General features: G+C 37.2%; 1 protein-coding gene across 5 annotated transcripts in view; it reads right to left on the reverse strand.

Annotated features, from left to right (window-relative positions):
• LRP1B (LDL receptor related protein 1B) overlaps positions 1-25,937 on the reverse strand; it is a 588,907-nt gene that overhangs the window by 420,163 nt on the left and 142,807 nt on the right. For all 5 annotated transcript variants that reach the window (XM_085227675.1, XM_085227679.1, XM_085227677.1 and 2 more), the window contains exon 2: positions 17,139-17,264. In XM_085227675.1, the coding sequence (XP_085083801.1) occupies positions 17,139-17,264 (126 nt within the window). The remainder of the gene's footprint in view (positions 1-17,138; positions 17,265-25,937) is intronic.

Genomic DNA, 25,937 nt, shown 5'->3' on the forward strand with positions numbered 1-25,937 from the left:
GAATCTTAACTTTATTTGTGATACATTCTACTGGACTAAAGCTGCAAAGGGCACCTAGAAGAGGTTTGGTGTGAAAAATACAATTAGAAAGGTAAACAAACAGCAAAACATTGCAAACATCTAAAGCTTTGGAAAAGACTTTAAAGAGAGCTCGATGCTTTTATATTCGCTGAGCAGTGTCATAACTACGATCTTTCTGCTTTCTTTCTGAACATACACAAGTACACTACTGTCTAAATCAAATGTGCTGAGGAAAGAAGTCCTTTGCTGTCATATGTAAGAGGAAATTAAGATAAATATACAACTATCTACAAGCCAATTCAATATGCGCTACACAACAGTGTTTGCTCTAACTCTCCAAATCCTCACACAAAGAATCCAGTTGGCAGATTAAAAGCGCACCAACAACACTTACAATCTCCTCTTCTTTTTCCATTCCTATGATCAAACCCAACACATAGCTTATTTTACGTACATTTCAAAATGAGAACTCATCCTCACAGTTTTCTTTTTTGGCAAAGCACTACTGCACGAGTCTCCCATCCTTCTGACTCTGTTTGCCTGTAGGCCACAACAAACACGCAGCAGCTTCTTTCAACAATCAAAGCAGCATAAAAGCACTGAAAGAAACACATGCATCTGTATTTGCTACCTTGTTTAAAAAAAAAAAAAAAAAAAACTTGCTAAAAATCTTAGGAAAGCATAATAATGTGCTTCTTGAACTATTTGCAATTTATGTGCACCAGTAGTAACCATCATCAGTTGCTCCCCATCCTTTATGCAAACATAAAAAGTTTTTTTTTCAGCTCTTTCAGTGTATTTTGCAGCACCTGTCTCGTGGGTCAACTCACCTTGCAAGGCAAGTTTTGACTGAAGAGTAAGGAGAGGTCCAGGTTAGTAGGCAGGCTAATTTACTTCTCATCTGCTACAAACCGGAGCTGTTTTCCAAACATCTCATTAAGGAGTGGCTCTTAGCTGACAGTTTTAATGACCTCCAAACTGTCACATGAATCTTGAAGCAGCTCATAATTACTAGAGAGCAGGAAATATGTTGACTGGATTATTAGTGAATGAAGCTCACAACCTTGTGACTGGATTCCTGATGTGATCAATAGTTTAATTATCACATCATTCTGTCATCAACGTGACAGAAGCCTGGCAGCTGTTGCAAAGCCATCCCCTAACAAACTGCTGATCCAGAGCCCGGATAGATTTGAAATCCAGCAAAATAAACCCTACATATTTACATAAACCTATGAACAAATATGGATGGGACAGAGAGCTGCCAAATATCACCACAGGTTCTACTTCTGCACACTATTTGTGACATTCAATATACTTTATTCCTGTATTAAATGCTTATAACATCTTAAACACTGATAAAAAGTAATATAAAAATAATTTTAAAATCTAAATATAGAAGTAAGGCATTTTAAAAGGCATCATCAGAACCCTTTAATTTCAAGTGTGAAATGAGAACATTTAGAGGAGAAAACAGATTGGCCAACTATTTTACTGTCTCTGTTTCTTAAACTTACAGAGAAAAAAATCAAAGCAACAAAACAGAAAAACAGCCTTAAGGAGCAGCACTCCTTACAGTGACAGTATTGGCACAACATCCCTGTGCAAGGAAATGAAATGGTCCCCAGCCAGATGCACACTTCCACTGCTGCTTTTCCCTGCCTTGGTTCATAGACTCCTGAGCTCTCTTGACAGTTCAGCTGCTGACTGAAGTTATGTGTACAGGCAATGAAATACTCTCCTTTATTAAATCCCCAAATACTGAATTTGTTCAAACAATTAACTGATTGCAAATTGTCTCTGCAAGACAACTGGTCACCAAGAGATACGGCCATTCCCAAAGTTGCTGATCTGTCCAATTCAAGCTCAGAAGCTCTTTTAACCTCAATGGGAGCTCAGCTTCCCTAATTTCCATACAGCAATGGCACAAGTTTCACAGCTTTTTTTTTTTTTTTTTTTAATTATAATTTTTTATGTCCCCTCTCCCTACAACATTCACTATGTGCTTCATTAAGGGTACGATTACAAGTGAGAGCAAGAGGATCTTTACCCTAATTTGCATCTTTAGAGGAGGTGAGCAAAATTCTTTATATTTTGGCTACGTTACGTGGTATTGGTGATATCTGTTTACAGACAGAACTCCACAGAGGCTATAGTGCTGATCTATTTATAATATGAGATTCTTTTATGTACCTCTTCTCTAATAGATATTTATCAAGTTCTGATAGGCTGATAAATTTATACCACTCACACCAACACAAGGGCTGATGGCATAATTTATTTAATCTTAGTCTTAAGCAAAAAGAATAAGCTGATGTAAGGATAGTAAAATAATAATAATAAGATTTCCTCGGTAGAGAACAGATAATCCTAGAGATAACATCTTTCCCTTAAAGAATTTTCATTCTATAGATCTATATTTTTTTATATGCCACTTTGCACTTCAAAACCAAGAAAAGGTTATTTTATCACACCTACTTCTGTTTCTTGTTTTCCTGTTCATGTTACAACATATTTCAGAGAGTGAAGCTGAAAAATCTTTGTTAAAGATGGGGATAAAACATATTTTAATCTATCACTATTCCTGGAACTTCTCAGATTAGCCTTAGTGTGAGACAACCTGTATATTTAAAAGTCTCTGGTAGGACTGTGGAAGTAGTTGTTATTTTATCCAAAAGTAGTATTAAGCTATACTAGTCATATTATAATGCCACATCTAATTATCCTCTCTGAGACTCCTCAAGCCTGAGCGATTACAGGATAACATTTGCAACCCTGCTTTTTGTTTTTTTTCTTCTTGGAGTGACTGAAACAGACACTATTACAGCTTAATTCTTTGAAAACACGGTGAAAATTCTGTGGCAATAGCAACATATTTCCAGTTGACTCCCAATGGAAAGAAGAAAAAAAAAGAAAAATAAGCTATGAAATGCGAGGACCACTGAACTATGACAAAAGTCAGGTTTTGCTGCACTTTCACCACCCAGAGCATCACCCTGCAGTGACTGGCTACCCTGGCAGCAGAGGCATGCCTACAATCAGGCCAACCCCATGACAGACAGCTAAGGTAGCATCTGGCATCTGCCAAAAAAGAGATGAAAGAACTGAAATTACATTACTTTGTGAGAGTTTGCACGGCGTAGCAAAGATAACGGAATCACCTCCTCAGAAAACAAATTCGTCACGGAAGTAACAGGCAGCATTTCAGCACAAAATGAATAGACTATTAGCTTTCAGCAAATGGGGTATTTATGGGTTTTAAATTGTACATTAGTGCTCAAGCAACAATGATATTTATACTGCACATCAACTGGAAGAATAAGAGAATAGTGAGCTAAAACTGAGGAGTTAGATTAGCAAACGTATATGCCCTGAGGGAGTATGAGATCTAAACAGATGCACACAAAGCAAGCAAGACGCAGTGATATTAGGGGAATGATGCCAACTGAGTCAACAACGCAAAAAAGCTGCTGTTCAGAGGTGTCTAAGGGATATCAGACTGCAGTCCCAACAGACGGTCTGAAGACTGAAGGGGTTTAATGAAATAGGGAGCAATGCTGAAAACAAGAGTTAGGGCAGAGATAGCATCTTCCCAAAAGCACTGCCCCAGTCCTTTTACAGCACCATGGGCACAAAAGAAGTACACACAGCAACATGTATGTAGCAGTCAGAACGAGCTGGCATTCACTGGAATGTTATACTATCGTTTCATACTGGTGTATAGTATAGAAGATTTCCTTAGAGAACCGTAGGCAGAAACATCAACAATGCAACAGTATTAAAAATTCCCATTTTCTTCATACAGCTTTTAAGCTGCAGACATTAGAGATGAAATGCTCATCTATTCAAGCAAAAATGCAATTTTGACCCCAGCACATCACTGTAAAGACAAAATGTTTTGATATTTACAAGACGCCAGAATCAGCTGCGCTTCACAATCAACCACACGCCATCCTTTCTGAAATAGCCCTGCAAAAGCCTCTCTGGAGCAGGGAGAGAAAAATATGAATAATAAAAAAATCAGTAACCAGCAGAAGATTTGTAACTCAAACTTTAAAAACATTGAATCATCGTACTTGAGCTCTGGAGAAAAGACTCACAAAGCGTAAGCTGGAAGCAGATCCTGCATATGGTAAAAACATTTTCATGCACCAGGTGAGAAGCATCCATTATGTTTCTTTGACTAAATATGGGACAAAGAACTATAAGTTTAAGATGTTTTGGCCGTGTCCAAGTGGTGTTAAAAAACTGATTAGCAAGCAACACAACTGCTTAGAGATAGACACAGTAATCTGCTAATACAGTAGTCACTACTTTTTGCAACAGAAAAGCTCCTGCTCACCTTTAGGGGAGTATAAATGATGCAGAAGACCCAACCCTGAACCCTGTGAAAGCCATTACAGTTCTCCAGCACTAATTGGGCTGATGCCAGCTCAGGTTATTACAACACCTTTGTTTGCCTCCATGAAAGCATAATGCTACAGCAAACCAGGCGATGGTAACGTATTGCCGTGCCATGCTGCATTTGTTTTTATTACCAAGACTTAGTACTTAACATAGTTGATACCTTCTATTAGGGTAAGGAATCTTAATGATCTCAGCACATCCACAGAGTCCTCCACCTAAGATCACTGCCTTATGAGTTTCTTAGGGAGGGCATGGATCGCTGTCCAAATATTACTAATGCCATTTTAAAAAGCTAAAAGCACCTCACTAAAATGAATTTGTCATTATAAATAAATGACAGTAAAGTGGGCACGCAGCGTAGTACATTTACTAAGGCTATCACGTAGTGCTAGGAATTAGCTTTGGTACTTAGCATGCTCCTGGGCTGATAACAGTTATGGGTTTTACATATACTTTTTACTCTGGCAATTTCAGTTTCTAAAAAAAGAGATCTTACTGTCAACTCCATGCATAAATTCAATATTAGTCTTTCAAGGGATTTTGTCTATCCCAGTATCAAGTTCTACCAACAATAAGCCTGTATCTGAGCCCAGACACACTGAGCTCAGCAATAAGAATATTACTGAGCCCAGTAACAAGCCTGGGCAGTAAAACAGCATTTACCCTGGCAAGTCCTCAGCTTTTACAGGTACACCCAATAAGATACTGGAGTAATAGCAGTGAGTACCACAATAATGACATGTAGAGCTATAACACAGCTCACGTATGTTCACCCTATATATGACCTGTACTAGAAGGGGCAGCTACATACAGCCCATATTGGAAGAGCCAGATATATAGTCCATACTGGAAGGGGAGACTATGCAAGAAATTCAAATCCGGAGTAAAACATGAAAGTTTGTGGAAACTGTAGGTGTTTCATCACTGCTTTTTCTATACTATTGACCTCTCAGTGGCAGTTTTATACATCTTGTAGCATATTTCCTCAAAATGGAAAAGGAACATTCTCCTTGACTACACATGAATTTTTTCAGCTATTTATTACAGTAAAATATAATCACTGCAAGGAAAAAAATTCTGTTGAAGAATCATAAGGTATATTTTTTTATGGATTCAAAACTGCAGGGCTGCTGGCAAGTCACATGTGAGAACACATACAGCTGAGTCATGAAAAAATTGAATAAACACACTAATATTTAGGGATTTTTGTTTTACCACAAGAAAAGCAACCAAGCTGTCTGGATGAGTGCAGTTTTCACTTCCGTCCCAGACTTAGATCGCTCCCTATTGGAATGAAGTATTACAATTATTTTGAAAAGTTGTTTAAAAAAAAAAATCTATGCTGCTGACAGGACAAGATAAAAGTGATTGACTACAAGAAAAAGAACTGAAGAGTGCTCAACAATGCTCTGTGGCTGAGTGGATGGCAGACTCAGTAAGGACAGGTGAATCACTGCGGGCGTTACGCAGCCTGGGCTGAGACGCGAAGTCTGCGCGGTTTGCCCTGACCTACATAGGCTGCTGGAATACTTGGGGACTGATCAGACCTTGCAGCTCTACTGCTGCCCCTTGTGAGGCCGAGAGCTGTTTCTCAAGCACTCGTTCTACTCAGCCCTTCCTGGCTGTACAAATGGGCAGCAGATCACTGCATCAGCAGTAGCTGTGTTCCCACAACGCTAAGCCCTGCCTGCATTATCGATGCTGTCCGCATGAACTGCTGCATGCTCTCATCTTTCTGGGTACTGTTCCTGACGGCAGCAAGCCAAAAATCTAAGAGAGCAGATATTCAGGTCAGGGAACATTATATACATCATTTCAACCTATCATCAGCCCAAGTAAATAAATACATCTTTTTCTTTATGTGTAGTTTAAGTCAAAGTTAACCTTGCTCTAGCTTAGCAAGAAATATTTATCTATTCACATTTTTTCTTTACTCCCTGAATTTGAGCTCCAGTTTTTAATGACACTTGCTGTGAATGCAGAATTTCTCTGTCACACGCTAAGGACCATTTTGGACAGGTAATTCACAACAGCTCCTTCCTGTGGCCTAGACACAGAAAGCAAGGCTAAAAGGCCAATGGCAATGACTTCAAGGACCAAACCTTCAAGGAGATAAGCAGAGAAAGAACAAACTCTTCAACAAATGAATTGTTTCAAAGCCAACCTTATTTCTTCAGTTGGCAACAGATTGCCCACGTAGAGCCAATTTATAGATCAGGCTTCTTAACATGATATATTTCCCAAGGAGGTTGTGGATGCCCCATCCCTGTAAGCATTCAAAGCCAGGCTGGATGTGACTCCGAGCAACCTAGTCTAATGGTTGGTTGGCAATCCAGCACATAACAGAGGGGTTGAAACTAGATGATCATCGTGGTCCTTTTCAACCCAGGCCATTTTATGATTCTGTGATTCTATATTATGCTGTTTTTCCACACATTTTACTTGCTGTGCCAATCAATCATCAAGAATCTTTGTGCAAGGTCCAGATTTTAAAAAAGACAGATTTTTTTTTTTCTCCTGAATTTAAAATCTCTCTCATACTCTTGAGGATCTTTTTATTAAAAAAAAAAAAAAAAAAAAAAAAAACCTGGCTGTTAGAACTAGTCATATATTAATTATGCAACGAAAATAAATGCTTCCGTTAATGTGTTTGATTAACCATACAAAACACTTTATTTGATTTTATTTGTATTTAAGATTTCCTGTTTTCCCTGAAGTATTTATTATCCGAGGCATGATTCTTCTAATCTTAGTTATACTCCAGGACTGAAGTACTCTTTTATATCAGCATTTCTCAGATGCTTTTATCATGAATAGATATATTACAACCATGTTAATGAGCTGCTTAGTATTCATATATTAGACTTTTCCTCATTTTATATGGAAATAATACTATAAAAATTCTAAGAATACTAGTTTTATGTGCACGATAATGATGAGATGCAAAGCAAATAAGGAGGAGAAAAATCTGTGGTGGCAGTGAATATGAAATGGATTAGTACATCGTCAATGTGCTTTACATTGGTATAAAATTATTAAGCATGTAATTAAGCAGGATCAATTACACTGTTTGTTTTTAAGGTAATGTTTTAGATATTTTAGACGTTTTATCTTTTGGAATTTAATTTCACACTTTAATGATCGTCTTGTAATTTCCCTCTCCTGCTATGAAGTCACACAGTCAGGATAAGCACAAAACCCGCTACGTATCAGGAAGTGACTGGAGTGTAAGGCCAAGCCAAAGTCACTGCAAAGAAAGCTAAGAACAAGGGAAATTAAATAATTTTGTAAACACAAAAATAGTTCAGTTCAGCTGACCTTGTTCATCAGGTGAATTCAAATTCACAGGATTGTTAGCAGGAAAGAAATTAAGCAGTTACTTGCAGCAATGGCAGACCTGACTTGGCTGACCTCAGAGACATCTCCAGTGTAGCCAAAGCGAAATGAGATACGGCTTTATGGGATCCTAATGAGTCAAACTGCTGGCCTTCAGCACACTGCAAGCTGCATGCAGATTGTAGGAATAAATAAACAAAAAACCTTACTCTGCATAAGAATCGGTGCTTTGAGTTTATAAATGTTCAATGGTAAATATGAGTTCAGCAGCCTCACAAGGAAATATGTATACAAGCTTGGGTCCAATGTATAAATGTATGTTCTTGTGAAGAAAAGTAACACTAAATTATTTTACATTGGGCACATCCAAGATTTACGCAGAAATTCACCCTAAGTTGCAAGGGCACAGTGCCGGGACCTGCTAAGCCAGAGGCATGTGGGTATCAATGTTTCTTTGAATAACATAAGATGAAAGCATCACGGAGTGCAGAGGCATGAAAATGTTTCATTTCTATACATAACATTTCACCTAGAAGTACTAGGACATACATACAAGCTACTGAAACAGGGACGTTCTGGATTAGATCTGTACATCCAAAGTTAATGTAAGGAACTCAATCCTGAAGGATACCTTCAGAATGAGATCTTGTTCATCATTTCCTGTCATGCCTTATTCAAAGAGTAAAATGCAGTGCAGTTGAATTCAGACTTCTGGCTATCGTGAGTTATACTTTTTTTCACACTTATGCATTATTTGTGAACAGAGCTTTTGTCTTGCATTATTTCTTCATCCATAGCAAAGTGCCCTCTTTGCTGACTAAATCTACTGTGCATTACAGAGCTAAAATCATATCTGAATTCTTATTTTAAATCAGGGCCCTATTTTCAGAAAGAGCAATTTTACTTTTCTTGCAGAAAGCCATCTGCCTGCTAATGAGAGATGTTTTCATCAGTAATTTTGAGAAGAAAAATGGTTATTGCATGTTAGCATTTCCAAAGTGACAAATAAAGAATGCCACCTGGCTCGCTATTTTAATACAGTACATTTCTCCTGGTGTGGGATCTGCAGGCCAGACGTATCATTATAATTATACACATTTGTAATGAGTCTCAGTGCCATCGGTGCCCACAATGAAGTAGCATCACCTCAGATAAAAACCTTTCAACAAGAAATTTCATACGTAATATTACTGTAATTTATATATCCTCGCATTATCAAAAATTACCTCCTTACACCAGCAAAGCCAAAAAGGATTTTGATGATGCTATATATATATTTTTTTTTCCTAAATATGTTTTTAAATTTTTTCAACACCTACTCAATAAGACCAGGCTGTGTAACAGCAATTTCTCTACCTTCATTTTGCCAAAGCTATTCCTGGGGCAGAATGGAATGACATCCTAACAACCAAGGCTATCACAATCACCTCGATATTTGGCTGAATTATCACATTTAAGGTGCATTTCACCTTTCCCAAAATACTTTTTTCCTGATGCTGAATAGTTGGCAAGTTGGCAAAAGACAAAGGACTGCTCAGGAAGATAAGAACCAAGGCAGGAAATGAAGGAATAAGGATTAGAGCACTACTGAAAAGAATGAGACCCAAGGGAAGAAAGGGAATCTGTTTAGGATGATGTCAGAGGAAAAGTAAAGGAAGTAAGAGGATGACAAAGAGTTTTAGTACTTTTATCACCAGAACCACTGAAGCAGAAAATATAGGAAAAAAAATTAAGTGCCAGGAAGAGCTAGGGACATATATATGTGGAAAAATGCAGAATTGGAATAAAAGGGAAAAGTCAAATACAGAAGTCTGTGGAATAAATTCACCCACGCTACGATTTCACATCTCTCCCCCTCAATCACTAATATCAAATGGCCAATGAATTCGTGACAGCCCCATGTTTTAGTGATAACAAAAGTTGTTTTTTTTTTTGCCTCCTGTGCAACTTAGATAATTATTGGTACAGTTCCTTTCAACATAAGGCTCTTGCTTAGCTCCTCAGTGGGTACAAAGCATCCCACACATCCCTCCTATGAAACTAGAATTGCACCTGAAAGACTGCCCATGTCCAAACTGTGATCACCACTGACACGTGGATCTTTTTTTGCAGCCAAATAGTGTGAAGAAGGTCAGGGCTGCAAAACAGAGTCTTTAGGTTACAATTAACAGCCAGCACAAGCTCACACAAGAAAAACTGTGGTAAGTCTTGCCACCGCCTTTTTCGACATCTTACAAAAATAAAAATGCTTTGGGTTAAAAACTTGCAAACTTGGTCAAAGCATGACTTACTTTTGTAAGTTATTCATAAGATCGATATTTTCTTGTCTTACGACTATATATCCCATTAGAATTGCTTCTGTGTAAGAAGTGAAATTTTAGCAAGCAATTAATCCATAAATGAGCTGTTTCAGAGTTTTAGGTCCTGGGTATCATCCTTCAAAGGCTCTATCCTGCCCTTGTGTTTATTATACCTATATGTTTCCTCAGGCCTTAAAAGAGACTCATTTTTGCCAACAATGATATAACTGAATTCCCCATGAACCACTTTCAGAAAGCCATGCAGAAGATAATCAGCCACAGACAAAAAAAAAAAAAAAAAAAAAAAAAAAAGCAGTATGTTTCTAATGACCACGTTACTGTGAGATGCAATAACCTCTAAATCTTCCAATTCTGATCTTGCTGTTGCATATTTTAGTCCAGAAATTACAGAGGGAAAAAAAAAAGCAGCTGGTGAGCTACAGAATTTATACCTATTTGAACCTAAGCCTCTTGATAGCAAATATACAGAATAGAAAAATAAACCATTAAGAACTTACTGAATGGTTTTAGGTTTTTACAATTATGAATATCTTTAAAGCAAAGGCAATTAATTCTGCTGTCTGCCAAATTATAGTGTTAACCTGACCACTGAATACTACCTTCAAAACAATCATTTCAGAAAAATATATATATTTTTTTTCAACAGGGAGAAATTATAGCACCCTAAAAAGGAATGCTCCCTGTTGCTAAGCCTTTGAAGAGAATGCAGCATGGCCAGCTGGGTCACCAGTTTCTGATACCAGTTGGACAAACGTACCCTGTTGTCTACGCTTTTGAACACAACCTGATCTTCCTACCCTATTCCAGCTCCCTCATGTTATCATGTATATCCATAGATCCATCCTTTACTATTAAAAAAAATAATAATACATTCTAGTAGATCTAACCTTAATTTTCCCATACTTCAGATTGCAGAAGACAATCAAACTCCAACCAAAAGCCACAAAGTCCTTCTGTTGGGACCCACCAGCTTGTGCTCAGAGCTATACTGGCATTCAGTGTTACACCAGCACATTTGTTTGACTCTTCTGCACAGAGGCCCAAGCTGCCTGCAACCATTTGAACACGCCCTAATAATGTTAGGAAGATGTTTCAAAGTAGGGGCTGTACTGTGTATTCACACAAAAATGAACAAATTGGCTATATTTGAAGAAGGATAATGCACTTCTTCCAGTAATTTCACAATCTGCTTATGTCTCAGAAATAGTTTTACAAGTCATTGGGAAGGAATAAAAAGAAATTGCTTCTAAATGTTCTCCAGGATCTCCGTACCATCACTTATATACTGTCTGGGAGAGAAGGCATGTAAAAAAAAAAAAAAGTCACCCTCATTCCAGGCCCATTGCAAGCACTTATAAGCACCCAAAGATGGGGCAGCACGAAGGGAGAAGGAGAAGAACTAAAAGTGAGAAATGAAAGAACATCTCTGAAGTGCAAAACCTCTCAAAGATGACTGGGCCTTACCGATAGCTGTCCCACATGCCACAGGGGATCAACCTGAACTCCTCTGTAATGCAGGGTTTCTCTCAATGGGGTGCTTCTCCATAACCGTTACTGAAGTCTTAGAGGATACAAGCACAGTTGACTTCCATCCTTTCCAGACTACTTGCTCTAATATTCACTTAACTACCAGAACATCAGCAATCCTATCACAGCAGCAAAATGCCCTTTCCTGGAGAGGGCAAGCGATGAATTTTTCCCAAATGGTAAAGAAAGGAGAAAGCAGAGGTCAGAAGCTGAACCCCAGGCAGCAGATGTTTACCTTGGGAAAGGAGCAGAGAACAAAATATCTGAGCAGGACCAAGCACAGCAGGCCCAAGTGGCTACATGTCAAAAAGCAGTATGGCAGAACAGGTCATAGCAAATACATCCTTGATGATCTGTGGTTACCAACTGCAGTTGTTTCACCAGAGGAAACCACAAAGAGATCCTCGTTTTTCTTCCAGATCAGAAAAGTTTGATTTGCTATTACACATTTGTTTTGCTCTGTCAGAAACACTTCTCTTTACCAGTTAACACAAAAACATGGCAATATTGTATTGTTATGTTAAGCATTTAACTTAATTTTACATAAACTAGCAAAAGTTTCATAAAATCTGCTAACATTTGTCATTTTGTTGTAGTTTATATCCTACAAGAGCTAAAGAAGTTAAACTTCTATGCTATTGCTATGAGAGATCCTGACTCAGAGAAGAAAAAAATGAGTAGCAAACATTCATCACCTCGAACAAATCAGTTTAATATGACTACTAACACAGTTATGCTGAAGAATAGATACAAGCAGCTATTTTACACACAAGATTTCCAAAGCAAAATTAGAATAGATAAGAACAGAAGATCACACTTTTCCCTTGTGTCCAGTATTTTTGACATTTACCTTTAACAGCCTCATAGCACCTCATCTTGAATGCACGTTATGCATTTATTGATCTGGGATTTTCCAAAGCTACTTAAGAGTGGTTTGGGAACCTGACTTCTATTGAACTTCAATGACTCTACACATAAAAGAATTAAGAGCTTTAGGAAATTTTGTCTTCGTTGTTTCATATTGGTGGAGCAACACAGCACCCAATTACCTTATCCTCTGCTGGTAAAAGAACAATTTTGGTACTATATTAACAATTTTTATGCTTGTAAAACTAGTCTCACTTAATTAGCAACCGAACAATGAAAAAAAACTACTTTAGCATAGAATGTGAGACTCAAAAATGAGTATTTCTGCTTGCTGCCTGTATCTTCCTTCAACTATAGTTTAATCATAATTTTAGAAGGTGATATTCCCTCAAAATCCTAGAGAAAGATTATCATCAAAAATCATTTCAACATCTCATGATAAAGCTCCACCTGCTCAGACTTCTAGAATTATGGACCACTCAAATTGATTATTTGTTAATGAAAACTGAAATCCTTTCAGTTTATAAATAGCTACAAATACATTATCTAAGTGGACTGCATTCAAATATTCATCTGGCTAGCATTTAAGAAAGCTCAAAAGGGCAACAGGGTCAGAAAAAATTATAGTTGGGGACAATATGAGAAAATTGCAGTCTAATGATGCAGGGTGAATTGTTTTTGAAATTGTATTATGCTAGAATAATTGAGTATCAAATACTTTCATGTCTTGATAGTAGTATAATCTGGTATTGTAACTCTCTCAAGATACTCTTGGTACTCCAGCAAAATTTAGTTTGATAGGTGGCTCTAATGGGCATCTGCATGGTAGCAATCTGCAGCCTGGAACACGTCAAATGGTGTGAAAAGAGTTCTGGGTATACTTGTGCCAGTCTGCACAGAACAAGTATCAGAAAATACTATAGCATCTTCCTCTGTTTCATACAGACAGTAAGATTCCTCTGTTTCATGGCGAAGAGAGGATAAGACACCCCTTGTACTGGTCATCACAAAACCCAAACACAATCAGTCCGTACCACTCCAGAAAGAAGCTACAGGAAAAGCGAGTAATTTTGTTGTCTCATCTGTTTCACCTTCCTTAGCATGATGCACTCTGACAAAGAACAGTTTGTGAGCTCAGGTTAGAAATGAAACATGCAAAGCAGACAAATCCTGAAGCTGATAACGCAAAAATTTGTGCGTACTAAACAGATGGGAGTCATCTGCAAATAAACCTTTTAAGACTCAGTCTGGTCAGTAAGAGGTTGAGGGGCAAACCTGCCAGTAGTGTATCAAATCTCTCATTAGGAAGCAGTGTGCAGATTTCTCTCAGGCATCCACAAAGCTGGTTTAGAGAAGAACATGTTAGAGCCTCGACTATAATGCAACACACACCGATATCCCAAAATGACAATGCTTTAAATTGGTGCTTTGATTGAACTTTTGCATTTAAGATATTAGCTGTTAAGATATTGACTGGATGTTGTGTTGAGGGACATGGTTTAGTGGGAGCTATTGGTAATAGGTGAACGGTTGGACTGGATGATCTTTTAGGTCTTTTCCTACCTTGATGATTCTATGATTCTGTGATTAGCTATATAAAAGCCTATTGCTATTTTTGTTTTTTAAAACTCCATTTCCTTCAACAGTATTTTTGATTCTTTTGTGTTTGTCTCAGACGACCCTACAGGTAAAAATAAATAATAAATGGTAATTAGGAGGAAAAAAAAGCTTTAAGAAAGTCCTCTAAACATCAGTGTCAACTTCCAAACCATCAGCTATCTACAAAGTCAAGCATGCCTGGCCACATTCTGGGGCATCTGATACAGCTCTATTGATTTCAAATGAACTTGCTGATTTAGCCTACTAAAGAACCAAGCCTCATCCGATTAGGTTAAGTACATTGATTTTTGAATCCTGACTATTTGCAAAAACTTCATGAACAACTTGGAGAGGTTTCACCCCAGGAAAGGGTAGAAATTATTTGGTCAAGTATTTTATTCATGTTGTTTTTAGAAAACAATTTTCTTATGAACAAATCATTAATGGTAAAGCAACAACTTTTTTCACTCAATTATTTATTCTGAATTACTGAACCAGGTCCTTTGGTATTAAAAAAAAAAAAAGCATCAGCTCCCCCGAGAGCAGAATGAATTACTGTGGGTAAGAAACAGAGAGAACACATGTAGATGCTGCAGGGAATCACTTCTGCTTTTACAAAGCTATTGCTGAGATGATTTGGTGGAAGCTTAGAAGTGGAAGGGAGATAGATGGTGTTTTTTGACTCAGAAAAAACACAGGCCATGACAAAAAGCTCGATTACCTTTGTCCAAAGCTAAGGAACCTTTGCCAGCATCAAGTCCTGCCCCAACTTCTGTCAACACTGTGGCTGAATACAATATTAACTGTTACCTTTTTCTCCTTTCTATTCCAGTCCTAGATCACTTTATCCCTTTATTTTTAATTAAGGTAGAAAAGGGGGCTAGATTGCATGATTCCAAGGCAGATTCTTGGGAAAAATGGTTTGTGCAATGATACCACGTTTGTACAGACAAGTGAATTACAAGGTATTTCAAGGTATAGTTCAAATCTTGGTTAAAATGCCAGTAGGAGAGAGAACAAAGATATTTTGTTCTTATGAGTTTTCTCCAAATAAATAGTTGAGAGATGAGACTAATAAGACTTTTCATATTCTCACCATGGGAAACGCTGCAGCATGAGAATTTCTCTCTTTTTAGACACCTTGACATCCTCACGGGAGAGAGGCAAAGAAATTCCACTTGCAGGAAAAGCTTTGATCGATGTTTGCATGTTATTAGAACCCAGAAAACCCTATTGCCAGGCACAAATCTGCAGAAAAATCAATCAAACTTCATTTGTTTATGGCTACAGGAACCGCTAGCAACATCTGTCAGGCCACACCAAATAATTTACCTTACGTAAGTCATCAAGGAGCTGAGAAATAGAGGCTGCATTCAGCTATAAACAAACAGACAGAAAATGCTCTAAAGCTGGAAGGTGCTGAGTTCCTGGCATTAACACCACAGAGTTGTCAAATATCTCATACGGGTATTTTAAGGTGATTTGTAACTCCTTGCAGAGCGATACAAAAGGTCAGCATGAAAATTAAGGAATATGATATTCATCTCCAGTGAGAAACAACCTACCTGATGAAGCTGGAGTACAGAAAAGCAACAATGCTAATGTCAACTTTGGACAGTATAAGCAATGCATCCTACAGAAATTGTTAGTGTTTGCAAAGGAAAAGTTGTTTCCAAAAGGATCCAACTGGCTGATGTCATAAGATAGCAGGTTTGTTTTCCCACACCAATTCCCTTTCTTCTAGTTATCAATAAACTTCAGAGGTTACGTTTTTAACCCACTATGATTTTGAATGGCTTTACTGAATACGTATCTTATGGTCCAGTACAATAAACATGCAGAGTTCTTGCGAGAGAAATAACCAGAAATCTAGCAGCAGCTGGATACAAAACTATGTGCAAAACACCTGGAAGCAAAATAAAACCTGTGCTTGTGACAATCTCCATGCTCTTAGCGCAGTCTTCATTAGAAAGCTGAAAGATTTTAAACTGTCAATACGCTATGCTTCAATGTCATCTTTATAGATACCAGCTTAAAGACAACAGCGATCAATCAGCAGCACAGAAACAAAATCCCGAGTACACCTGAGGCTTTCAAATGCAACATTTTGTTTTTAAAAATCCCCAGAAGTTTCATAAGCACTTCATCAGAGCACCCCCACCTCAGCCCCAGAAGCAATTTCCCTATCAGTTTCAGAAACAAATGGTGAAAGGTTGCAATCAACTGTACAATATTTCCCAACCAGAAATGCTTTGCAGACATCTCAGCTTTCTGTCCCTCTTGTTAAAGATCAGGCTCTTAAACACTGTCTGATGTTCATTTTTTTTTTTTCTTTCATTTTAACAGTAAACTACAATTCTAACCTTTTTGATTACAAGCATTGCTTTGATGCAAAATACATGTTTCTTCTCTCACATTAAGTGATTATTCTGTGGATAAAATCAGGAAATTCCCTCCTTTTTCCCCAGAAAGCAAGAAACATATTAAGATTTAATATCACCTCATCAGTAGTCCACAAGGCAGATAAGAAAAATAGTCTGTAAGGTTGTTGCTCTGGTCCTCAGAAGCTCTTAGCCACATTAAAAAAAAATAGTAATAAAAAAGACCTTTTATTATAATTAACATGTTTTATTAAAGCTTTCTCTCCTTTTCTTCTTTTCTCCTCATAGTTCTTACATCTGCTTTCATTTCTCCCTTTGATGTTTGTACGCTCTTCATACTTTTATGGAAAACACTCTGCACTACTTATTTCCATCTAACCATTCCTCTTTTTAGAGCACATTTTTCCCCATGCCTGACTTTGCCCTCTACAGCTCAGTGAGAGCATAGGGAACATATCCTCTGGTGACAATGTTCATTATAAGGTGGCACATGAACAAAACACCTTCCATTTCTTTCAGCTCTCACCTACATACTGGAAGTAATGTGTTCCCTTGATAGGAAAAATTTATTAATTAAAAAATAAAAGCAGAGCCTATGCCTGTTATACAGTTACTGCAAATACAAACTATACCTTTAAAGGGAGAATAAGGTGAGAAAAATGGGACTTTCTTTACTTACATGTGTCTACAGACTCATCTGAACCATCAGGGCAGTCAGGTTCTCCATCACACAGCCAGTGCTGGGAGACGCAAGTCATGCGATCACGGCACAGAAACTCTCCTACATCACATAACTGATGTTCCTCTGAAAACAAGAATGTTTTAGAATGAGGTAAATTAAAAAAATAAAAATAAAAAATAAAAAAGGAGGGAAATAAAGTGACACAATGAAAATTAAAAGTGGAAAATAAAGTGAAATATTGATATATTGAAATCAGGCATCAAAACAATGAACAGAAGCAGTATGAAGCAATTATTTGATGAGGTGTCTAAAGGCAGTGACCTTACTCAGGCTGGATAGCCCTAAAATTTTGGTACATCCCATAATCATTCCAATCAGACATGAACAGGATTAGCACCAACTACTTCTGTGATGAAGAATGTTAAGAATTCCTACTCTTCAGCTCTTTCACTATTAAGTAAATTTGTTAAATAGATAAATTCAACAACCTTTAATTTCATGCTTTCATTTTTGAAGCCTGGCACACACAGAGTATTGTCTGACTTCAAGCACCAAAATCTGATATCCGTGAGATATGGAAGACCTAATTAACACAAGATTACTCCATCATTATTTAACTACTCTGTCACTAATTAAAACTCACAAAGCCTCCATGCAATATATCTTATATTCAATTTATTGATGCATTAATTGCAGTACTTCTGTCCACAATGTTCCAACTGCAGACCACTGGAAAGATTCCTTACAGATAGAACAGAGAAGCAACTTCACTGGAGTCAGTACTGTTACAGAGATAGAAAAATGAATATATAGGAAAGAACTTAATTCCACCAGTAGATCTACTCACAAGCTCAGTTCACAGCAAAAAAACAGTGGATATTGTTACATGTTACTAATCACTGCTAGCATACCTCAAGTCATCGTCCTCTTAGTCTGCTAGCTCCACCAACTTTTGGACTCATTTGCTCCCATGAAAGACCAGCTTTGCTACAGCTTGTGATTAAATGCTTAGAATTATCCAGAAGCCTCACTACACTCATTTCCTAGCTCTATCAACTAGCAATTAGCATTACAACAAACACGCAGTGTTCCTCCAAATAACTCAGCTGGCTTTTCACAAGGAACACAAAACATTTTCCAGACAAAATATACAGACTGCTTTCTCTAATCCTTTGAAGATATGCTTCTAAGCACTCATGTATAGCTGACTCTAAGCTTCAAAAGAAAACTTATGGCACAGTTCTTGGGAATTTAGGAAAGAACTAAGAATATTTTGTTAAAATTAACCCGTTCGTTTCCTATACATATATCTCATTTTTAATGTCAGCTTATAAATTTATCAAGGGATATAATTTCAAATGAGTCAAAGCTGCAACTCTAAGGTAGATACCATTTGTATTACTTACTAGGGCTACTTAATGGCTTCTGTAACTCTATGAGAATTTACATTTACAGTAAGGAGCTCCATTATGTTCATCTTTGTCCAAAACAAATGACTGCATAATCAGAAAGTTTACATGCTCGAGGAAGCAGTTTTGCTTCCATGTCTCAGGGAGATGCTTAAGGCTTCTGCTTTGAAAGCTCATCTTGAAAAAGTTGCTGGAAGTAAGAAAGAGGGAACGAGTTCTAGCATTTCAAGGTTATGCAGCAATATGAACAGATCTACATGAATATATATATATATATTTTATTTTTATTTTTTTAAGTATATTCATAACGCTGTTTCAAAATCCATGGTAGAGCTGTTTATCTCTGGAAGCCTTGTAGCACAATGTGAACAGTCAGCACTACATGATATTTCCTAACAGACAATGAAAAGTAGTACCAGACCAGTTGTCATAGAATGGAATGGTTTGGGTTGGAAGGGACCCCAAGGATCATCAAGCTGCAACTCCTCCACTGCAGGCAGGGCTGATCTACCATGCCACCATATTTATAGCTCTCAAGAATTATGTTCTTTTCCCTCAAGTGGGCACACGGGTGGTCCTAAGTGTTAGATCAGTGGATTTACTCAAATGCTCACAGTATTCATTTAATACTTTTGAATGAAGTTGAATTAAGGTTGATAAAAATCATTTTTTTCTTTTCTTAAACTGATAGCTAAGTGGGGGAAAAAAAAAGTCCACTGCCAAACATAAAAACTTCAAATTTCTGAAAACAGGTACGCAATCGAGTTTACACACCCCATTATCTAAATGCAAAATTCCTATTGAAAAAGAAATTTCATTTCTTTTCTAATTCCTAACTGGCAATAATTGACTAGAAGGAGAAATCAATGCTGTCGTTTATGCTGAAATGTAATACTCCAAGTCTAATTACATTGTGCAGCAAGCAGAGCCTCAGCATTGAGAAAATCACATCTGAAGGTGATGAAGAACTTCAGAATAGCTATTTAAGTTTGTAAACAAACCTTACAGTGATACTAGTAAAGGGAATTCTGGAAATTTCACACTGATTTTAGGAACGAGGTCTGTATTAAATCCTGCCCGTAACTCCTGTGGCCATCATTGAAGAAAACATGGCACTAAGGGAGAAAACCTCTCCCTTGGATGCGTCAGATTTGAGGTGGAATGACACCCAGTATGGCCATGCTGCCATTAATTTAGAAGCCCTTCTCCTCTGCATAGTTCCATCATGGTTTATACTTTTATCTGTAATAAAATACCTTTTCACTAGTCAGTGTCAACTGCCAGTCAAAACATATCCAAACAGCAAAACAGAAAAACTCAGAAGAACACTATGTGCCCAAGTGAATGGCATTCAAATGAGGAAATATATGGAAATGGGACATATCCTATCACTCTGCTAAAGGGTAATGAAAGTTTGACACACAAAAAAAATGGTAAGACTGCTGATGCGAAGAGGTTTTTTTATTTATTTATATGAGGAACAGCAGCCAGAAAGCACTGGTGTAGGTGATTATCCCACAACTATTAGAGTACCAGGCTGCCCTAAAGCTGCAGATGGTCACTTATGACTGCATAAATAAATACCATCTTGTTTTGGATAAAAATTACAAAAAGTGCCTAACTTGAAGTAAATAAGATTTAAAAAGCTATTTCATATATAGCTCGGATATGGGCAACGTGTTTGGAGAAAGAGCTTGTTTGCAATTTTTTTTCCCCATCTATTTGAAACAATTTAACTTCCACATAATTAAACTTTTTGTATTTATTCTATTCAAGACTAAAGAAATTACAGGGAGATAAGCCTTTCATATCCTCTATCTACAGATAAACCCAGCAGAGTGAGAAGAAATACCAACTTACAAAAAAACACTTTGAAAAACAGATCATATTTTGAAAAAGCAGCTTAATATTAGCTCAGGGTTTTATTGGCTCTGAAAATGCTTTTTCAAACTATTTTCTTTTGCATATCTATAGAATTATCACTTATTTTCAGCTGCTATCTTTGAATAATGAAATGGACCAGTTAATCATAAATATGGTGTAATTGGAGTTCTTTTGGGAAAAAAAGAGAAAAATACATCCTAAAAAATGGGCATCTAAGCTGGTCTTATTTCTCAACAGAAGAAAACAGTGATTTTCAGTAGCATCTCTCTGCACAGTTTCCTTCTGTATCATGTGAGCTGGCAGACTCAATGTGGATGAAAAAATTCACATATTTTTAACATACCAATTCAGAGATATAGAGCAGATGGTTAGAAATCATCTCTCTACGGGTAAATGAATGCTTTGTTTCCCAAAGGACAGCACTCCTACCCTTGGCTGCAAACACCTGGCAATACCTCTTAGAAGGAAAGTTTCACCAAAAAATATCCAACAGTCAGTGTTTCTAGGTAGAAAAACAAAAATGCAGTCTGTCAGAAGACTAGCAACAGGTTTAAGAGGACAAAGCTCTAAATCTCCATTAGGAAGCTGATTACATGTGCATAATTACAGTAAAGCTGGAAGAAAAAAAATTCTGGATTAGATTTATCAATACTTGCACTTTTAAAAGGTTTACACGCTCCTATCTGCAGCACACTGCAGGTCATCAGGGATCTTAACAAGGACTATGCAGGAGATAGTGTCTATGTAATCGAGTGCTACTTTAGTTCTACAGCAAGAATACATTATGCACTGTGAATCTGATTAGTATCTGCTTTTATCAAAGATTCAGGCACTGTGATCCTTGCCCTCCCACACAGCCTGGTGTCCTGGGACTGATACCAATCAAGGTTTCACCTGAGACAGTTAATGAGCATCATATTGTCTCAAACTGAGTGCTCAGATAACCTGATAAACAGACACATCGTTCAAGAGATCAAGTTTTAAGTTGTACAACTACGAGTCAATCATCTCACTCCACAAACAGCAAGCAGCCTATGAACCCCCGGAGAATAGTCCCAGCAAGCAGCTGGCTGCACACCTGGATCTGCCCTTGAGTAGAAATACCTCTTGAAGTTACTCAGCACCTGTGCACATTCACCCAGGACATGGTGCACCTTGCTGACGGATCCGCAGTAAGGGATTGCTTGTTTTTAAGCTATACTAGCTTTGAGCTTAGATTTGTTATGCACACTCACCCTCTGTATATCATATAGTTAAGGATATCAAGCCATTTCAAACCGTGTTAAGTCGCTGTCATCATTGTTTAAATTATATCTATTTTATTTAAATTAAATGTCTTTCTGCCTTCCTCTTATGAGCGAAGCATGCAGTGCTTTAGTCTCCACCCGTGATCCCTCAGATGGGAGCTGCTCCTTGTGCTGTCCTCAGAATGCCTCAATCTCCATCTGCTGAAAACACCCAAGAGTCTCCAAAAAACCACATCCCCCATATGGCAACATTCTTCTAAGTGGGGAAAAAAAAAAAAAACATTCAACCTAGCGGCCTTGATCTATTATAGAAGGCAGCTTGCTCATTAAGCTTTCGCTACATATTCATAAAAACAACACGTGGTAACTAATCCAAAAATACGCATTCAAACACAAGTTTCTTACTGATATGATATGCCAGCAAATAAAGGAATGACTAAGGGGAAAAAAAGATCATAATGTCTAAAAGGTTTTGTAAAACAAGCCTAAAGTAACTTGAAGCTAGAATATTTTATGAATTCAATGTTGTGAATTTTGGTACAAAAAAAAAAAAATCACTTTCCTATGATTCAAACAAAATTTGGTGATGAAAAAAATTGAGAAAATAAGAACACCACTACGTTTTGCCATCCTACTAGGTAAACACTCAAAGTTTAAAATGACAGCATGGCTCCACATGCAAATAAAAGAAAATACAGGAAACAAAAAATGCATACCAGTATTGGATTCAACAATTTTTGTAGGACTCTTCCTACCAAACTATTCTATGGTGCTCACATATTTTGTCTCTAACTCCTTACACAGGAAAAACTCCAAAGAAAGATGGAGACATACCCGCCCAAATAGCACTTACTTCAGCAGTACAAGAGTTGGAAAACTAGGAAAATCAGAAAGGTCAATGGCAGCAGGCACAGAACTGGGATTCAGGTGTATTTTTACATTCTGATCCACTCAGTGGTGTCTACATTACATGTATACAACTATGGGGAACTCCTATGGATAATAATAGAGCAGTTCTGCCATGTTTCAAATATATTATGCAATCATAAACTTGCACTTTAAAGTCCTTAATTAGCTTTGCTTTGATTTTAATTAAGTTATCTTCATTACAAGAGCTTAAAAACTTAGAATTTTTTTCCCCCTCTCAAAAGCGTGTTTTCCATTTGGGATTTTCTTTGATCTCTCACTCTGAAACATGGAAGGTTTTGCAGATTAATTTCTGCAAATTTTACTCAGAAGTTGAAAAGTATATTCTGGAAGTAATTTATGATAGAATTTGTCATATGCTAAAACCTAAATTATTATAACTGAAAGGGATATGGGAAGAAAAAGCATGCACTGCAGTTCCTACTTAGGACTTCTCAGACTGACATAAACCTTTTCCAATCTTTTATACCTTTTGAGTTGAATCCACATTATTAAGAGCCCAGCATAAAGTAACACATTCAGATTTTGGCTGCGCTGAAGTACAGGCAACATCCTTGGAATGTGTCTTGCAAAATGCAGAGTTTTACGCTCAGAGTCTAAAGGAAGCGCTGTTATCACTGTTTTTTGTCCTGCTCAGATCTGTACCAAGTCAGAGAGCAGTTCTTTTGTTCATGGGATCTAGCGATCTCCCCTGGTCAACTAGGCTTTGATTAGTGGCCCTGCATTGGAAATAGGCTTAACAAGCAGCATGTTTCTATACATAGACACCATCCACAAGAAATATATACTTATTCAGTTTCCAATGTGCTCGTCATCACTTAATCAGTAGTTACTAATCAACTTAATTGATTTTACTTTACTCATAAGCAAAGCACATACACAGGTACCAGTCACTGGCATCACCACATGTTCAGCTCCTGCTACACTCCTTCAGATGGTGCATGGAGGCATTCCCCAGTCTGCACATTTGACTCCTCAGCACAGTTGCAGGCACTTTGTTTACTGTTTGGTCAGTCTTCTAATTGCCATCAGGCATTATAGTTCTCAGTCCATAACCTCATCTATAAAAATTCACACTCATATTCCATATGTGCATTATTACACAGATAAATTAATTCTTCACGTTTTTCAGATTTGTCCAGATCTAGCTGAGCCAGTAATATTAGAGATTACTATTAACAAGAGGACCAGAAACATCCAGTACTTTATACAAATCGTATTTTGGCAGCAGGGAGGTGATGAATCTAGGGGCAGCCTTGTTCCTCTCATTTTTTTGTTCTTCCTTTGACTACATAGTACCCATTAAAGGGGTTGACCCTGTGTCCCCTCCTGTGGATTTGAACCACAGAAGGTTATTATTCTGCCTTAATTTGGCACACTTTATGGATAGACAAGTCTAAGAAATACTCAGATAATGAGAAAGACCCAAATATTCCCAAGATGATTTTTACCTAATCAAGAAAGGGTCACACAATACTACATATCTCAGCAAACTATGAAATGACATGATAGCAATGTTCTCTAATGACACAAAAAAGCTACAGAATAGCAAGATACCATCTTTATTACAATAGAGCTATACTAATAGGAAAAGCATTACCTCTAATTTTGTAATTTATCAAACCTTACCCCAACTCGTCCTGTAGAAGTTTAAAGTCCTAACAAGCCCACTGCAAATCAGTTCTTTACAATTATCTTTTACCTTCTTGAGAACTGGAGGAAACCATGTTCCCCTGTGTGAGGTTGCTTTTCCCCCAACAGCCAGATTTCAAGTGATTATTAACATCAAGACGAAGGATCAGAAAGAACATCACTTATGCCCTTATATACAAAGAACAAGCCCTACAAGAGTCACCACCATACTCCTTCAGCTGCCAAGGTAAACAAGAGTAAAACTGTTCATTTGTGAGAGGTCCTCAAAGGTTTCCAGTGAAAAAAATCCTCTCCCTTCTCCATGCTACAAAAGAAAGTGTCTTTGAGAAAATTCTTTACGTGGAATATGAAAACCTCTAAGCCTTTCCATCTTGGCTTGTATTATCATATTTTGTTCATTTGATGTGGCTTAAGCCTCCCCATCAGGAGTGAATGATTGCAAGAGAGGACCTTATAAACACTATTTTTTTTCCTATTTATTTTTAAGGAATGATGAGGATCCTGGCAGGAATCTTTGTAGGACACTGCAAACCGTGATGCCTACATAAAATAGCTGTAAATTGAATAGTCAAGACAAACATCTACATGCAAAAGAAATTCAGGAAGCATTCAGGAGAAATAGCTTGCATAATGCATTATTTTGTACACTCACTCACTTTGCTGCCTCTTGAGGAAATTCACCAGAGAAAAGACTAAGCCTAAGTCTCTCAGCTACTCCCAGGATTATATGCCCACAAGATCTGAAATATACACTCCTGAAAAGAAGAAGAAACGAGCAGAAGGACCGGGACTGAAGAAAAGTCACCCTGAGCCAATTTAAAAACCAATTCCGTGCAGTGTACGTTTTCTTTTTCTCTACCACCTGCAGTAGTTGTTTTAACTAGGAAATTTCCAAGTACAATTTTAACTTCTTTGTTTTCCCTATTTAATTTTAATGTTTCCAAGGTAAAATTGCTTCTTAACCGCGGAAGGAAATCTTGAGATAAGACAAAGTAATTAAATAAGTGGCAGACACAGGATTTTCTCTTCTGAAAGCTTAGAACATCCATTACAGTTTAGTACAATATCTTTGATAGATTCTTTGTTCATCAGATGTTCTATTAGTAAATAGTGGAAAATAATTAATTTAGATAAGTTTCTTATGTCAAAGGGGACTCAATGTCATTTTTTTAATTCAGTAATTGTTTTTTTAAAACCACGTAAAACAACAAAACTTCATTCTTTAGATTTTTTTTTTTCTCCAAACATTAATAGAACTTCTTCCTCAGCAAGGAAGGAAGAAACCACATTCTAAAAGTGCTTCAATACTTGGAGATATCAGGGAGATTCAGGGAATAAAAGAGCTGCTCCATTTATCAATGGTTTTAATACAAATAAAATTTCAAATGCTCTTTTTAAGTGTCGATAACTCTATGAAACAAAGAAACAGCTGGACAAGATGTGCTGCCATCTGAATTACTGACAACAGAAAAAGCAATATTATAGTTAAGAAGAGCAACTAACTAGTGATTTATCATAAAGAATGAATAAAAAAGCATTACAAAAGGAATTCTACAATATCTAGATTGTCTTCTCTTTCTCATCCATTTCCTTAGAAGGAGGATGTTGGAGTTGTGCTTATCGTTGGCTGTTGATTTGTCTGCTCTGCTTTAGGTCTCACAGTTGCTTCAATATTG

This window comes from Meleagris gallopavo, chromosome 7 (assembly GCF_905368555.1).
Source record: "Meleagris gallopavo chromosome 7, MGAL_WU_HG_1.1, whole genome shotgun sequence".
Lineage (NCBI taxonomy): Eukaryota > Metazoa > Chordata > Aves > Galliformes > Phasianidae > Meleagris > Meleagris gallopavo.